The sequence below is a fragment of the Oryctolagus cuniculus genome, chromosome 17 (assembly GCF_964237555.1).
Source record: "Oryctolagus cuniculus chromosome 17, mOryCun1.1, whole genome shotgun sequence".
NCBI classification, from domain to species: Eukaryota; Metazoa; Chordata; class Mammalia; order Lagomorpha; family Leporidae; genus Oryctolagus; species Oryctolagus cuniculus.
In genome coordinates, this window is record NC_091448.1 from 16232003 (window position 1) to 16250170 (window position 18168).

General features: G+C 40.9%; 1 protein-coding gene across 31 annotated transcripts in view; it reads right to left on the bottom strand.

Annotated features, from left to right (window-relative positions):
- The window catches only part of EFCAB3 (EF-hand calcium binding domain 3), a 649184-nt gene that overhangs the window by 77525 nt on the left and 553491 nt on the right, over window positions 1-18168 (bottom strand). For 30 of the 31 annotated variants that reach the window (XM_070060541.1, XM_070060535.1, XM_070060528.1 and 27 more), the window contains 6 exons: window positions 17379-17432; window positions 16819-16923; window positions 12032-12085; window positions 5129-5233; window positions 3524-3577; window positions 2101-2205 (listed from right to left, as the gene is read on the bottom strand). In XM_070060541.1, the coding sequence (XP_069916642.1) occupies window positions 2101-2205; window positions 3524-3577; window positions 5129-5233; window positions 12032-12085; window positions 16819-16923; window positions 17379-17432 (477 nt within the window). Of the gene's footprint in view, window positions 1-2100; window positions 2206-3523; window positions 3578-5128; window positions 5234-5764; window positions 6398-12031; window positions 12086-16818; window positions 16924-17378; window positions 17433-18168 lie in introns of those variants that run through there. The other variant, XM_070060545.1, reaches the window with a different exon arrangement.

The following is an 18168-nucleotide window of genomic DNA, read 5'->3' on the forward strand; positions in this document are numbered from 1 at the left end:
GAACACCTGTGCAGCCCCTGAGAGAGCCGGCCGGCGGTGTGCCGCTCCCCCGCGGAAGTGGGGAAAGTGGCTAGGGGGAACCGCCCTTCCACGGAGGTGGAGGGATGGTAGCCAACCCGGGAAGAACCAGCAGCAAACCCGGGGAGGGCCGAGCAGACGAAAGAACAGCGCAGGGTCCTGTGTCGTTCCTCCATGAAGAGGGGGAGCGACATGACCCTTGTTTATACTCCTGTGACACTCTTGTCTTCCTACTTTTTGCTTGTTGAATATTATGGTTGGAGGCAAATTAAGCCTTAATATAGAGTGGATTAAAATTATGTTTTTGCAAAAACTGATGAGTAGTTGGAGGGAAGGAGATTTGGGTGATGGTGCAAGTAAGGGAATTGTGGTGGTCTACCTGGAGCTGTACCTATGGAATGCATGAAATATGTTTTGTTTGTATTAGTTAAAAATTTAAAAAAATAAAAGTACTATACACTGAGTTGCATTAATTTTATACTTTATTTATTTATTTATTTATTTATTTTTGACAGACAGAGTTAGTGAGAGAGAGAGACAGAGAGAAAGGTCTTCCTTCCGTTGGTTCACCCCCCAAATGGCTGCTACAGCTGACGCGCTGTGCCTATCCAAAGCCAGGAGCCAGGTGCTTCCTCCTGGTCTCCCATGCGGGTGCAGGGCCCAAGCACTTGGGCCATCCTCCACTGCCTTCCCGGGCCACAGCAAAGAGCTGGACTGGAAGAGGAGGAACCGGGACTAAACCCTGGGTGTCGGCACCACAGGCGGAGGATTAGCCAAGTGAGCCGCGGCACCAGCTTTAATTTTTTTTTTTTTTTTTGACAGGCAGAGTGGACAGTGAGAGAGAGAGACAGGGAGAAAAGTCTTCCTTTACTGTTGGTTCACCCTCCAATGACCGCCGCGGCTGGTGCTCTGCGGCCGGCGCACCACGCTGATCTGATGGCAGGAGCCAGGTACTTATCCTGGTCTCCCTTGAGGTGCAGGGCCCAAGCACCTGGGCCATCCTCCACTGCACTCCCTGGCCACAGCAGAGAGCTGGCCTGGAAGAGGGGCAACCGGGACAGAATCAGGCGCCCCGACCGGGACTAGAACCCGGTGTGCCAGCGCTGCAAGGCGGAGGATTAGCCTAGTGAATCACGGCGCCAGCCCCGGCTTTAATTTTATACTTTTGCTATTTCTTCTTGGGACAGGTATTCCTGACCATTTTCTGGTGATATTTTCTCTTTTAAAAATGCTTTATAATTTATTCATTTTAAAACAATTTATAGCATTTTGCCATATTCATTTTTGTTGACTTTTTCTGAGTTCCAGTAACATAAAATTTCTATCTAATATGAGAGTACTTAAAAAATTCATGGAAAATGGAATTATATGTTTATTTAGGTGTAAATATTTGAAATTCATTCATAGTTTTTCATGATATTTATTTTCCAGGAACTTTTTGAAGTCCTCTTGTATGTGCCAACTTTAGCTAATTCTATTCATAACATTACTATATATATATATATATATCCTCTTAATTTTTGTAAATTCTAGTAGTTCATGGCAGTATAGCACTATGGTTAAGATAAAACTTTTGGAGACAGATTTTCTGTCCTCCCACCACCTCTGACCCCACCACTTACTAGCTCTCTGACTTTCACAAGTTAATGACTTCTCTGTGCTGTGGTTTCCTTACAGGCAAAATGGGATAAATGGTAAATATAGAATATAGAATTGTTTGAAAAATTAAATAAGTTAAATATATAAAGTGCTTAGAATAGTGCCTTGCACACATCATAACTAAATTTCATAAGTCATTGTTATCTAATGCTGATTAGCAACAAGGACTGAAAAGTTAATATCCTAAATATCCTCCTTAGACCTTGGCATTTCCTGTGGTGTTACAAGAAGAGTTGACAGTTGCCATTTTTGTTAGCTGATTCTTGGTGATTGTTCTAAATGTTCTAAGCAATGTTTGCTTGCTGTGGTCAAGGCCTCACTTTCTTTTTTACACATACAAACTATCTTCAATTATTCCAACCTTGATATAAAGCTCATATTCAAAGTTTTACTAAGGAGCATATTGATATTAAAAACTCTCACCATCAACTGGTAGGTGGTCCATAAGTATTTGGGTGTCTTTCTCCTTGAGGTCAATTCTTGCATTTTTCAGGAAAGTTTTCACTTTATCAGAAGACACCTTTGTCCCTTAGGAAAGAAGGAGATGGATAGGAGAAATATTTGTGTGATGTAAAGAATGGATAATTCTAGTGCATGTCTAAGCATCAATACCATATATAGAGATTGAAGAGAAAAAAATACTTAAAATATTCCAGTGAATCTGATTTTGGTGTCTAAGTCAGGAATTCTTAAACTGATCTGTGGGATTCTGTTATGGCTTTTAAGGGAACTTTTAAGAGAACAAAGTGAAGAGTTAGCGGTTTCTGGTAAGCCATGACAAAGACCAAATTAATGTCTGTAAATATGTCTGCACAACATGATTTGAACCTTGCTAAATTAATGGAGAAAAATAAATAAATGAATTAATAAATAAAGTGCATGGGTCTCACCATGAGGGGAGAGAGAGAGAAAGAGAGAGAAAACGCTAGCTCTTCCATCCCCTGGCTCACTCCTCAAATGGCTATAATGGCCAGGGCTGGCTCAGACTGAAGACAGGAACCAGGAGATTCCTCCAAGTCTCCATTTGAGTGCAGGGGCCATCCTCTGTTGCTTTTCCAAGAGCATTAGCAGGGAGCTGAATCAGGAGTGGAGCAACTAGGGCTCGAACTGGTGCTCATATGGGATGCTGGTGTTGCAGCAGGTGGTGGCTTTACCTGCTATGCTGCAACGCCGCCCCTGGAATTTTTTTTTAAGATTATTTTTACTTTATTTGAAAGGCATAGAGACAAAGAAAAATATAGGGGAGATGTTAGAGAGATCTTCCATCTTCTTGTTCATACCCCAGCTGCCCGTAACAACTGGGGCTGGACCAGGTCTGTCAGAAGCCCAGAATCCAATCCAATCTTCCTCATGGATCATAGAGACCCTAGTACTCAAGCCTCCCAGGATGTGCATTAGGTGGTAAGCTGGTTTAGAAGTGGAGCCAGAACTAGACCCAGGCACTCTGTGAGATATGGATGCTGGGTGTCTCAAGTGGCATCTAAACCACTGAGTCAAACACTATCCTCTACATCCCAAATTTTTAATGTCAGATGATATTCCAGGTCCTATTTTTGGAAATTCAAGATCAATATGACTAGAAAAGGTCCTAATGATCTGAATGTTGAAAAATTGCTTTTCCTACTGATTCTCTTATATGACTTTATTTTGGAACCATTTTTTGGGTCTACTGTACTTAAACCATTTTGATGACTATAGTGTACATAAAGCATTTAAAAATAAACACTGAATTAATAAATAGTTGGGACAGCAGGATCAATAATTTGATAATTACAAAATTAGAAAGTTTTTAAAGACAGTAGAAAAGCTCAGTTTTACCTGCCTTTTCACCATGCATCTCACTTACCTTGAAGATTATTCAATTCTTTCATCAATCGGTTCTTATATACCCTTTTTTTGTCTGTAAGACAGGGAAAAATTCAAGTCTCAGGCAACAATAAAGGTATTCAAAAATAGCATAAACAGGCCGGCGTCGCGGCTCACTAGGCTAATCCTCCGCCTTGCGGCGCCGGCACACCGGGTTCTAGTCCTGGTTGGGGCGCCGGATTCTGTCCCGGTTGCCCCTCTTCCAGGCCAGCTCTCTGCTGTGGCCAGGGAGTGCAGTGGAGGATGGCCCAAGTGCTTGGGCCCTGCACCCCAAGGGAGACCAGGATAAGTACCTGGCTCCTACCATTGGATCAGTGCGGTGCGCCGGCCGCGGCAGCCATTGGAGGGTGAATCAACGGCAAAGGAAGACCTTTCTCTCTCTCTCTCTCTCTCACTGTCCACTCTGCCTGTCAAAAAATAAAAATAAATAAATAAATAAAAATAAACAAAAATAGCATAAACTTGCATAATTTATAAAACAGACTTTCAAATGTCTTATTCTAAAAATTTATATACTTTCACTTTCAAGAATAAAACTCAGGAATTAAAACAGCCCTCAACTTGATGAAATCCTTTTGGTAGTGGGAGGGATGGAACATTTCTTACACACAGAGTTACAAAAGTTCATATGCTCAACCTTCTTCAAAGGCTATTATGGTATATTAAAGTAATTATTTTATTATGTGAAAGAGAGAAAGAGAGAGATCTCATCTACTTATTTGCTCCCAAAATGCTTGCAACAGCTAGGGCTGGGCCAGGTGAATCCAAGAGAGAGTTTAATTTGCATCTTTTACATGGGTGGCAGGGACCCAAATACTTGAGCCATCACTTGCTGCCTCCCATGGTGCACATCGGCAGGAAGCTGGAATCAGAAGTGGAACTCGGATTGCAGCCTAGGCAATCTGAGGTATGGGTGTCTCAGGAAGCATCTTAACTTCTACACCAAGTGCATTCCTTTATTTGAGTGTTACACACCCACACACACACACAAAGTCCTATCTGCTAGCCCACTCCCTAAATGCTGACATAGCTGAGACCTAAGCTAAGAGTCAGGAACTCAATCCAGGTTTCTTGTGTGGGTTACAGGAAACCAACTATTTGAGCCATAACCAGGGCTCCTCAAGGTTCTCATTATCAGGAATCAGAAGCTGAAGCTAGGAATTGAACCAAGGTACTCTGGTGTAGGATGTGAGCTCTTTTCTTTTCTTTTTCTTTTTCTTTTTCTTTTTTTTTTGATAGGCAGAGTGGACAGTGAGAGAGAGAGACAGAGAGAAAGGTCTTCCTTCCGTTGGTTCACCCCCCAAAGGCCGCTGCAGCCAGCACGCTGTGACCGGCGCACCATACTGATCCGAAGGCAGGAGCCAGGCGTTTCTCCTGTTCTCCCATGGGGTGCAGGACCCAAGCACTTGGGCCATCCTCCACTGCACTCCTGGGCCACAGCAGAGAGCTGGACAGGAAGAGGAGCAACCGGGACAGATTCCGGTGCCCCGACTAGGACTAGAACCCGGGGTGCAGGTGCCACAGGCAGAGGATTAGCCTAGTAAGCCACGGCGCTGGCCACCCCTACGATTTTTTTAATACTCACTATCAGTTGGCAGATTATTCAGCAGGTGCATCTCTTTATCTTCTTTGAGTTTTATCCCCATATTTTCCAGAAAGTTTTTCAGGTTACTAACATTAATCTTTTCACCTTTAAAAAGTAAAAAGTTATTAAGTTTTAAAATTGGAAAAATAATGATTCTACATTATGAAATATACCTGTACAGCATTATTTATTGATTAAACATTAATTAAACATGAAAAGAATTCTGGCTATTAAAACACAATCCTAGAGCTTTTTGGCTAAAAGAGTAATGATTAAAGTTAGGCTGTGATTAAGATGGCAGAGTAGGGAGGGAGCTTGCTGCTCTAATCTATGAGAAGATAGTTTAAAAAAAGTGGAGAGTGCAAGTCGCAGGGAAGAGTTTGGGAGAAAACAGCAGAGGAAACTCTATGCAAATTGGAGGGACACAGTGGACCTACTTGGAAGGCAAGGACACATACAACTCAGGACTCCATCAGCTGAGAGCCTTGTACTAGCATTGGAGAGTGAGGTGAGACTAGACTGCAGCAGCCCAAGTTACTGGCAAAAAAGGTGCAGGAAAAGCCTAGAGGGAATCCAGCTTGGATCCCTGTGGGGGATAGTGTACCTGCCTAACTAGAAGAGGAAAAATAAAGAGGAGGCACGTTTTCTCTCTCCCCAGTCACCCTGCAATGGCATCCAGTAACAAGCTGACAGGCAGCAGGCACCATTTTGGACATACATAACAGCTGCACCCAGCAACCAGCCAAGCTGAGACTCCTGAGTCTAGTGGGGAGAACAGACAGGAGGCTGGGTGCTCGTTACTGAGAGGCTTATGTGCCAGGACTGTGAAAACACTGAGGTTGTGTGAGAGGACTCGGGATGTGGCTGGGACTTTGGGCAGTCACTGGGGGAGGCTCCACGTGATCAGGGCTCCCTGGTGAACTGGTGAAGGACATTGCTGGGGAATCTGAGCTTACACTGAGGACTGAACAGATCCTTTGTGTGGTCCTTGTGGCAGAGTGGACAAATAAAACACCCACTGTGGCTAGTGCCCAGGCAATGATCTCCTTTGAGGAGAGGAGCTCAGCTGAGTCTACGTCAACAGACAAGAACAAACCTCCCTTCTATTAAAAAAAAAAAAAAGAGATTTACCTCGCCAAACCTGATGTGTCACCTCAGACATGCCCTTTACTGAACAGAGCTCCTTGGCCACACCTACCACATGCCAGTAGGTATTCCCTGAAAGCAGACACTCCACTAATCCACTCAGACACAGTCCAAAGATAAAAACTGCCACAGTGAAAAAACAAAGAAGAAACCAATGAGTATTTCCACAGGTGCTGAAAAAAAATGCATCAATTCAAGAAACAAGAATAAGGAAGACAACATGATGCCCTAAAAAGAACACAACACTATAATACTAGATTGTGAAAATGATGAGAATGAAGAAATGCCAGAAATGGAATTCAAAAAATTGATCATAGGATTACTTAGAAGTAATCAGAAGAAAATGCATGAACTAATGAAATCCATACATGACAAGAAAGAAAATTTCTCCCACAAAATTGAATTTTTTTTTTAACCAGGCAGAGTGGACAGTGAGAGAGAGAGACAGAGAGAAAGGTCTTCCTTTTGCCGTTGGTTCACCCTCCAATGGCTGGCGCGGCCAGCGTGCTGCGGCCGGCGCACCGTGCCAATCCGAAGGCAGGAGCCAGGTGCTATCCTGGTCTCCCATGGGGTGCAGGGCCCAAGCACCTGGGCCATCCTCCACCTCACTCCCAGGCCACAGCAGAGAGCTGGCCTGGAAGAGGGGCAACCGGGACAGAATCTGGCGCCCCGACCGGGACTAGAACCTGGTGTGCCGGCGCTGCTAGGCGGAGGATTAGCCTGTTGAGCCGTGGCACCGGCCAAAAGTGAATCTTAAAGAGAAAGCAAAATGATATCTTGGAAATGAAGAATTCAATAGAACAAGAAAAATCAATGGAAAGCCTTACAACAGGATCTGTGAAGCAGAAGAGAGAATATCCGACTTAAAAGACAAAGCACAGAAAATTATACAGTCAGGCCACACACAGGAAGAAATTAGAAAACTAAAAAACACTGTTGGGAATCTATGGGATGCTATCAAATGATCCAACATATGGGTTCTAGGAGTTCCTGAAGGCATGGAAAGACAGAAAGTATTAGAAAACCTTTTTAGTGAAGTAATAACAGAAAAATTCCCCAATTTGGAGAAAGAAAGAAACATCCAAGTATAGAAAGCACACAGAACTCCTAATAGACATGACCAGAAAGATCTTTGCCATGACACACTGTAATCCAACTCTCCATAGTAAAACATAAGGAAAAGATTCTAAATTGTGAATGAGAGAAATACCAATTACTTTCAGAGGATCTCCAATTAGACTCACAGTGGACTTCTCATCAGAAACCCTACAGGCTAGGAGAGAACAGCAAGATACATTCCAAGTCTTAAGAGAAAAAAGAAAACTGTTAACCCAGAATCACTATACCATCCAAAACTCTCATTAATGAGTGAAGGTGAAATAAAGACCTTTCATGACAAACAAAAATTGATAGAATTTGTCACCACCTATGTAGCCCTGCAGAAGATGCTTAAGGATGTGCTGCACACAGAAACATGGTCATCACTATGAAAGGTGAAGGTTTTATAGTCTTCTTAATCCCATGTTATTGCACTATATGCCTCAAGACCACTCAATTCTTTCCTTTTTTTTTTTTTGACGAGCAATTATTTAATTTAAAGCCCCCAAATAAAGCAAGATAAGTCAAAATTATTTGATCTCAAGTTGCTGTTTGTTGGCTCTCCTGTCTTAACATTTTATTTCAGAATAGTTTTACCCTTACAAAACAACAAGTGTAAGGTAATATTATAAGGAGTTTCTATTAATGCTCACTCCACTTTCCCTGTCATCAGCATCTCATACTAGCCTCTCTGTCACAATTAATGAACCACACCCAGCTTCCCCTATTTTGTTTTATCCAAACTCCTTTTATTCTCCACTTCTAGCTTCTAGTAATCAATATTCTTTGTCCAGATTGAGTTTTTTTAAATTTTTGTATTTAAGGAAGAGAATTTTCACATTTAAGGGAGAACATACAGTATTTGTCTATGTCTAGCTTATTTCATTCAACATGATATCCTCTGATTCCATCCATTTTGCTACAAATGATAGGATTTTATTCTTTTTTTATAGCTGAATAGTATTCCATTGTGTGGAAATAAAATTTTCTTTATTTATTAATCTGATGATGGACACCTTGACTGATTACGTATTTTGACTTTGGTGAACAGTGCTGCTATAAACATGGTGGAGCAGGTATCTCTTGACTCAGTGAGTTCATATCTTTGTGATATGTATCCAGTAGTGGGAATGTTATATCATATGACAGGTCTATTTCGAGTTTTTAAAGAAACCTCCATGCTGTTTGCCACAGTGCCTGTACTAATTTACAATCCCACCAACAGTGTATAACAGTGTCCCTTTCTTCACATCTTCACTGGAATTTGTAATTCTCTGCCTTTCAAAAAGTAAAAAAAAATTAAAATTTATTTATGTTCAATTATTTATACATTCAATTATTATATATAGTCATTGTCTATATTTCCACTAAACTAACGTCTTTTAACTTTTTATTTTTTAAACCTCTTATTCAGTGAAGTATTAAGCCTTTTTACTGTAATGTAAATTTAAAATAGGTTTACTCAAAAACTAAAAAAAGAAAAAAGAGTAGAAGGAAGGAAGTGGAAAGGAGATAGGGAAGGAGGGAGGAGGGCAATTTCATTATGTTCTTAGACTTGTATCTACAAATCATATTGAATCTGTTAAAACTGATTAAAATTAAAATAAAAAAATTTTATAAATTTTTTAAATTAGCCATTTAGAACAGATTCAATGTGATTTGCAGATACAATTCTAAGAACACAATGATGGGGCCAGTGCTATGGTGTAGTGGGTAAAGTCACCTGCCTATGACTCTGGTATCCCATATGGGCACCAGCTTGAGTCCTGGCTGCTTTACTTTCTTTCTTTCTTTTTTCTTTTTTCTTTTTTTTTGACAGGCAGAGTGGACAGTGAGAGAGAGAGATACAGAGAGAAAGGTTTTCCTTTGCTGTTGGTTCACCCTCCAGTGGCTGCTGCGGCCAGCGCATCGCGCTGATCCGAAGCCAGGAGCCAGGTGCCTTCTCCTGGTCTCCCATGGGGTGCAGGGCCCAAGCACTCGGGCCATTTTTCCACTGCACTCCTTGGCCACAGCAGAGAGCTGGCCTGGAAGAGGGGCAACCGGGACAGACTCCGGCGCCCCGACCGGGACTAGAACCCAGTGTGCCGGCGCCGCAAGGCGGAGGATTAGCCTAGTGAGCCGTGGCGCTGGCCAATAGTATAACATTCTTAACCATTGGTTTGACAGTGTTCTATTTCCTTTGTCTGTAGACAGAGGCTTCTTAAGCCAGCTGAGCTTTCTGTTGTGTCTCAGGATTCAATGAGACTGCTTTTCTCTCTTCTTCGTGGCAACTAGCATGCAGTCTACTTTCTCTGAAGTTCTTTCCATAAAGGTGTCCAGGAAGTTAGGTGAAATCTCCCAAGCTCTTGTCTATTTTTCTGTCACAGAAAAACTAACATGTACAGATTTTTTATTCTAAGGACTTTAATATAAAGTATTCTAGAGGATCAACGATCACTCAGCTCTCAAAAGTAAGGGTAAGACACAAAGCTGACAGGTGTGTTTAGTAATTAATCTGGTTTTAGTTCCTAGTTATGAGGATGGAAATCACCATTTATCCTTGCCCCTTGCAACTCTTCCCATCTGCTTGCAGGATGGCTTGCGGTTTTCCCTCACGGTGGCTCTTTTCTGCAGCTCATAGATGCAGCTTAGGCAGACAATTTGGATGTCTCACTCACTTTCAGTTCCAGCATAGAAAACTCTTGCTTCCCATCCTCTAGAACCACGGTGAGGGAAACACCTGAGGAGTGAGCCTATCATCTGTGGAGTACCCAGGAGAAAGTGTGTGCCAGGGTGGTTTCTCTCAAAATGCTTCAGATTCTCCTGTGAAGCCTTGGACCGTAGGTTTCTAATATTTTCCTGTAACCAGCTGAAGAGAAGGACTCTCCAGACACAGCAGAGTAACTGCAAACATTTGATAAGACATTGACCTTCTGCCTCAAGGGCGTTGGTCAACAGTATGCTTTACCCACACAACTCCTGTTTCCTAAAAGCCCTTTAAAATGTTTTTTCCTCTGCAGTCTATTTGCTTTACCACCTGAACTTTCTTTTCCATTGCTAGGCTTCGTTTTGACCCTTCCCACACAGTGCCTTCCTCAGATACGGATTTCTTTACACCTCATTTCTTTACAGGCTTTTCCTTTCCTTTCTTACAAGCTACACTTCGCCTCTTCATAACAGACTGTCCTAGTGCCTGTTAGTGCAAGTTGCTCATTTTTATATACCTCATTGGTCTCAAGGCTTGACATTCTCCTAGGCTGCCATTGCTGCTTTGTACCCACACCAAACAATTCTTTTGAAGCTTAGAAAATTTGGTCTCCTTTTTTTGGTCACCTATTGATTTCACAGTCAATTCAGAAACTTTTTCTGTGACCCATAGTCGTTCTCCACCCAAACTCATGCCATCATTAAAGAATTCCAGCCTTTATATGGACATCTCATCCAACAGTTAAGGACCCAAACTTCCTGACCTTCTTGTCCTTACTGACTATCTCTTAAATTCTATATGAGTTAACTATCATGAACTCATCCTGAATTTTGTCATCTCCTAGAAGTGCTCCACTTTTTTAAAAAAGAGATTTATTTACTTATTTGAAAGTCAGAAAGAGAGAGAGAGAGAGAGAGAGAGAGAGAGAGAGAGGGAGAAAGATCTTTCACTGTTTTATAACCCAAACGGCTGCACCTGCTAGGGCTGGGCTGATCTGAAGCCAGGGTCCAGGAGCCAGGAGCTTCTTCTGGGTCTCCCACATGGGTGCAGGGGCCCAAGCACTTGAGAATTCTTCCATTACTTTCCCAGGCCATTATCAGGGAAGTGGATTGGAAGTGGAATAGCTGGGACTCGAAACGGTGCCCACATGGGATGCTGGCAGTGTAGGTGGTGGCTTTACCTGCTATACCATGACACCAGCCCCAGAACTGCACTTCTAAAATCTTAAATTCTAACATATTAACTTCTGGCCATAATCTCACATTCTTCTATAGTACTTCTTTTACGTCCTTACTCATACCACACCTATTATAATCTCATAGAAACTTTAATTCACTTTTCTTCAAGTCCATAATTTCCACCAAAACTTCATTTCCTCCCCTATACACACTAAGCCACTTAACAACTCTCTTGACTACACATTTTAAACTCACTACACTTTCATTCTTTGGTACATCAGCCTAAGTTCTAAACTGGTCCAACTAATGAGTATTATATAATCCTGTGAAAAATTGCTGTTATTCTGATATCCAATTGTGATTAGTCTCTTGGTGCTTCTCAGAAATATCTTCATGTACTCCTGATAAACTCTAGTTCATGTTCTTTAGCAAAGTTATACCAAATCATCAATGTTCTCCTTGAGTCCCTCATCATACCAGTGTTCCTTTCCTTTTGGTAGATGTTTCTGCTTCCTGCTGTTCAGAGAACATTGACACTTCTTTTAAGAATCAGCTCATGTGTTGGTGCCCACTCTATCAAATCATTTCTCAACCTTTATTTCTCAGGTGCAAGTGACCGTTTTGCCCCCTTTTTTACTTGCACAGACTTTCAACATTGTACCTACAATATTTTATTGCATTTCTGTTTACATATATATGTTTTCTCCTGTGTCAATGATATAAACTACTATAAAGTTGTTTTTTTGTGGAATATAATAGACATTTAATAATCAGTTCATCAAAAATCTAACCAACCTGTAAAAAGACTGCCTTCATCCATTACTGCATCCATGTTAACCTCTCCTGAATCTGAAAGACAAGACAGAATTGTTTGCATGAAGATGATAATAGAAAGAAATATAGGTATAAAATAAATATACACATTTTTATGATTTTTCTCTAGATTTATCCTGTTTTCATTCCTGTGGGGAGCAACTCGGACTAGACTAAGTTACTGAAATTAAGACTTATTCTATGCATCTGCTCTCCCACAATATGGTGCTGGGAGAGGAGTAAACAGCTTCTACACAGCTGCCTCCAGTTCAACCAATAAACTGTAGGACCTGCTCCTGATTGGAGGAGAGCAGCGTACTCGGCGTGTGGGTAGCAGAGTTGGGATTGGTGGAAGAGGACTATAAAGGAGGAGAAAGACAACATGCACCAGGAACACCTGAGGAACATCTGAGCAGCCCCCGAGAGAGCCGGCCGGCGGTGTGCCGCTCCCCCGCGGAAGTGGGGAAAATGGCAGGGGGAACCGCCCTTCCACGGAGGTGGAAGGGACGGTAGCCAACCCGGGAAGAACCAGCAGCAAACCCGGGGAGGGCCGAGCAGACAAAAGAACAGCGCAGGGTCCAGTGTCGCTCCTCCACGAAGAGGGGGAGCGACATAATGGTGCCGTGACTCGGATAGGAAGCCTAGGCAGGGTCTAGTGTCGTTCCTCCACGAAGAGGGAGAGTAACACATTCCAAATGGAAAATGTGAAAAAACAAGTATGATTATTCAAAAGGATACTTACTTCCCATTTCTAATATTACTTTTTATTCTAATCAGATAGTGAACTCCATCTAGTAGAATTCTAGACCAACACTCAAAGAGCAGCCCTCTCTGCATTGTCTGGAAGAACTCTATTTTAGGATTTTAAGACCGGAAAGCAACTTCGACCACAAATTTCCCAATAGGAATTATCTGACACAGAGCACTGCCAATGCATATTTTTATCCTGAATCCACAGGATAGCTTAGGCTGTTTTTCTTTCACATATAAAAGAGCTTTGATCAACCTATGGAACTTTAACAATATTTAAATATTTTTAATATTTATTTTGTACTTTTCTTTTAAATCAGGCTACTGAAAATAGACAGCATGACAGATGGTCACTGCCTCAGAGGAAGATGTCTTATTCATTCTCATGTATTTATGTTTTGTGTATCCATTTGGATACTGAATGTCCCACAGAGACCCATATGTTAAATGTTTGGGTCCCAATCCCAACTTCTTACATTAAAATTGTACTGAGTGGAAACATTTCATTATGTCATTGGCATTTTAAAAAAAGATGTATTTATTTATGTGAAAGGCAGAGTTTCAGAGAGAGAAGGTGAGACAGAGAGAGAGATTGAGATCTTCTAGGTTCACTACCCAAATGGCCATAATGGCTGGGGCTGGGCTAGGGGTCAGGAGGTTTATCTTGGTCTCCTACATGGATGCAGGGGCCCAAATACATAGGCCATCTTCCGCTGCTTTCCCAGGCACATTTGCAGGGAGCTGGATTGGAAGTGCTACAGCTGAGACTTGAACTGGTGCCCATATGGGATGCTGGCGATGCAGATGGTGGCTTTAACCTGCTGTGCCATAGCACTGGCCATAGCATTTGTTTTTAAAGATTTATATTTACCTTAATATGGTTTTCCTTCTCATTCTGCTTATTACATTCAAACTTTCCTTATCATATGTTCCCTCCATTTATTTATCTATTTGCCTTTCCTTTCAGCCTGCTAATAATTTCATCAGTGTTCTGACACATTGCTAACGCTTAGCTAAATTTGAATTATTTTTTAAAAGATTTATTTATTTATTTGAAAGTCAGAATTACACAGAGAGAGGAGGGGGAGAGAGAGAGAGAGAGAGAGAGAGAGAGAGAGAGAGGTCTTCCATCTGATGGTTCACTCCCTAGATGGCTGCAAAAGCCGGAGCTGCACTGATTCGAAGCCAGGAGCCAGGAGCTTCTTCCAGGTCTCCCACGTGGGTGCAGGGGCCCAAGGACTTGGGCCATCTTCTACTGCTTTCCCAGGCCAGAGCAGAGAGCCAGATCGGAAGAGGAGCAGCTAGGTCTTTAACCAGTGCCCATATGGGATGCTGGTGCTTCAGGCCAGGGCGTTAACCCGCTGTGTCACAGCGCTGGCCCCTAAATTTGAATTATTAAAGTGTTTTAATAATTATTAAAGTGAATTATTAAAGATAGATATCCAACTATCTTTATGTATATTTATAACTCAATGTTCTATAGATATCTTGAATGCAACTTGAATGCAAAACTGAAACTATTCTCTTGAAATTGTAACCTGAGGGGTGGCAATGTGACATAGTGGGTAAAGCTGCTGCCTGCAGTGCCAGCATCCTATATGGGCGCCGTTCAAGTCCTGGCTGCTCTACTTCTGATCCAGCTCTCTGCTATGTCCTGGGAAAGTTATAGAAGGTGGCTTGGATCCTTGGGCCCCTGAACCTGCATGGGAGACCTAGAAGAAGCTCCTGGCTCCTGGCTTCAGATTGGCCCAGCTCTGGCCGTTGCGGCCATTAGGGAGTGAATCAGTGGATGGAAAAACAAACTCTCTTTCTCTCTCTGCCTCTGCCTCTCTGTAACTTTGCCTTTCACCCCCCCCCCCCAAAAAAAAAAAACCAACAATAAAAGAGAAATCATAACCTGAAACTCTTTTTAAATTCTTGAAATAACCTGTGATTGATGACTTAACATCAAGACATCCCTTCCTAAAATTTTCCATTCTTTTAAAAACTGATATATAACCAGTTCTAAGCCTTATTAATTTGTTGTAAAGTTAAATTGAAAATTAATTTAAAAAATTTAAATTCTAAAATATTTCCTAATCATTTTCTTATCCATCAAGTTCAATTTCCTTTCCCAAGCTCTCACCATCTCTTACTAAGTCATGGAAATATCTTCTAAATTTGAGTGTTTGCTTCCAGTAATGCCTTCTAAATTACCATTAGCACTGAGTTTCCAAACAATAAATACTTTAGATATACCACTGCCTACCATACCTACAGTATGAAGGCTAAAATTGAAGACAAGAATAGACAATTCAAGCAAAATAGTTGGAAACTTCAATATTCCACTCAATGATATATAGAGCTACTAAACATAAAATCAATAGGATAAAGAATATTGAAGAATATTATCTGCCATGGAACAAGCCTCATGCAGTTTGAAAGGACTGAAATCATAGAAAGTATGTTTTTTGACTACAAAGGAATAATTGAAAATCAACATAGAGGAAAATTTAGTAAATTTAGAAATTAAGCAGCACATCTCTAAGTAATCCATGGGCCAACAAATCATATGGGAAAACAAAAAGTATTTTGAATTGAATGAAATGAAAGCAAAATATATGAAAAATCTGGGATGTAGCCAAAGCAGTACTTAGAGGAAAATCTGTAGTTGTAAACATCTAAATTAGAAAATAAGATCTTAAATAATCCAAACTTTAATCCTAAGAATCAAGAAAAAGGAGAGTAAGTGGAAAGAAGGAAAGATAAGAGCTAAAATCAATAAAACAGAAAAAGAAACTTAGTGGAAAACATTGATTTTTTTTTGCAAAGGTCAACAAAATTTACAAACCTTTATTTAGACTAAATAAAAGTTGAATCACCACTGACTGTAAAGAAGTTAAAATAATTTTAAAGGAATATAATGAACAATTTCACAGCAACAAATTAGACAACTTAAATGAAGTGGACATTTTTCTAGAAAGGCACAAATTATTGAAACTGACCCAAAAGGATGAGGTTAAACTCCACAGCATAGGTTAAGGTCCTTTCAGGTGTTCAGCCTTGGTAGCCTACCTGTCCAGTCTTTGTCCCATCATTGTATGCCATGAAGTCTATCTTGTAGTAGTAAGGAAATACTCGCCTTTCTCCTATCATCCCATCACTTTCCATGTATTTATGTTTTTGTGTGTATTGTTCTTCTCCTCTGGAATGCCTATTTTTTTTAAACTGGAGAATCTCTACCCCTCTTCTGAAAAGCTTTTCCTGTGATCTTTGCCCTGGCAAGCTTAACGTTTTTACCAATTTGAATCCCACCGAAAATGTTTTCAGTATTATAGCATAACCACATGCATTATGATATCAGGCCTGTTGGCATGTAAAATTCCTTCTTATTCTATGAACTCTGAAAGTTAAGAATATCTGTTATTTTGTTTTTATAGTTTTAATAGCTTATTAGGTATGCAGTAAAGTCTACTGCATGAATTGATGAATTCTTGAGGACTGGACCCCTCTTTCTCCCCCTCCTTCTCCCCTTCCCTTTTCCCCTTCCCCCTTTCCTTCTTCCCCTCCCTCCTCTCCCTCCCCTCCCCTCCCCTCCCCTCTCCTTCCTTCCTTCCTTCCTTCCTTCCTTCCTTCCTTCCTTCACAGAGCTACAGACAGAGGGAGGGAAAGACAGAGAGAGGTCTTCCATCTGCTGATTCACTCCTCAAATGGCCACAATGGCCAGAGCTGGGCTGATCCAAAGCCAGGAGCCAGGAGCTTCCTCCAGGTCTCCCACAAGGGTGTAAGGGCCCAAGCACATGTCCCATCTTACACTGCTTTCCCAGGCCATTAGCAGGGAACTGGATTGGAAGTAGAGCAGCTGGACTGGAACCAGAGCGCATATGGGATGCTAGCACTGCAGTCAGAAGCTTAACCTACTAGCCACAGTGCCAGCCCCTGGACCCCATCTTTTAATTTTTAAAAGTCTCTGTAAGTCTAAATATACTTTCAGAAGTTCTGAAACATGAATCCAAAGTTTCATTGAAGGAGCAACTCACCGTCAATTGGCAGGTTTTTTGTCAGATCTTTGTATTCTCCTTCCTCAAGCACAAAGCCCATCTTTTTCATGAAGGGTTCTAGCTCTTTAGAATCAACTTTTACTCCTTAGAAAAATGAGAATGGGAATGAGAAGCAAATAAAGATGATAAAATTAAAGATACTAGGCATGTCCATATGTTAATCTGCGGGTGAACAACAGTCATTTACATAAAAAGAACTGTTATGTGACTCAGAAACAGGACGCACTTCCTAGTTTTTTCCCCAGAGGATCTGACTACAGCTGTCATGAGACACTTCCAAGGAAGAAACTAGGGTTAGGCAAGTCTGGTGCATTCCAGAAAGAAACTACCTTTATAATTCTATTCAGAAAATAGACTTGAAATATAGGGATAGTTAAAAACCATTTCTTCAAATGTAGTAATGTTCAAAGACATAAATGATGAGATACAAACAATAAGTAAATAGGTTGACAAATTTGTCATCACCCAAAATACATGCAGTTTTAAGAAAGTAAATGTAGAACATAAGTCCTCTTATTTTTACCTGATTTCTCACTTACCTTTGAGAGACCTTATGCCATCCAGCAATCTATGCTTATACAACCTTCCAGCAGCTGTAAGACAAGGCAGGGTATAATGATTGATAAGGAGACCTGCTGAAATAATCACACATTTCAGAAAGAATAACTCTTGAATTTTTATTCAATGTTGTTTCTATTTATATGCAAAATAAGAGTTAAACCAATAGAAGAAAAGTCTTAAAACAATCAAAACAATGAACAGTAGTAACTTAGCATACTTTTCTCACATCTCTATTTTATTCTGCTTTCTGCTCTTCTACCCCTCTGCCTAATCTCATACATACTAGTGTTCCCTAGAATAACATTAAATAAAGTGGAATTTGTGAGTGAAGAGATTGCTGAGTCAAAAAACTTATGACCATGACAGTATTTCTTTAAATGTCAATATTGAACATTTCTATTTATTTTCCACATGACATAAAATGTATATTGTTTTAGAAATTTTCGTTGATGAGACCATGAAAATAAACTCTTCTTTAAGTTAATCCTTTAAAGAGAGATTTTTTCTATCACAGGATTCATATTTTACATAAATTCAAATACTGACTTCTAGTCCCACAGACAGTGAATTAGGATGAGTTTCTGGCTCCCTACATACAAAAATCAAATCTGGAGTAGCTAAACTCTGAGAAGAAACTTAGATTCTAGGACCCAAGACAAAAGCCACAACAAAACTTCTGGGAAATGGAAGGCTGTATGGGTGTATGTGTAAAACAGTTTAAAATGGAGGACTGCTGATTGTTGCAGTAAAAGAATCAATTGGGGAAAC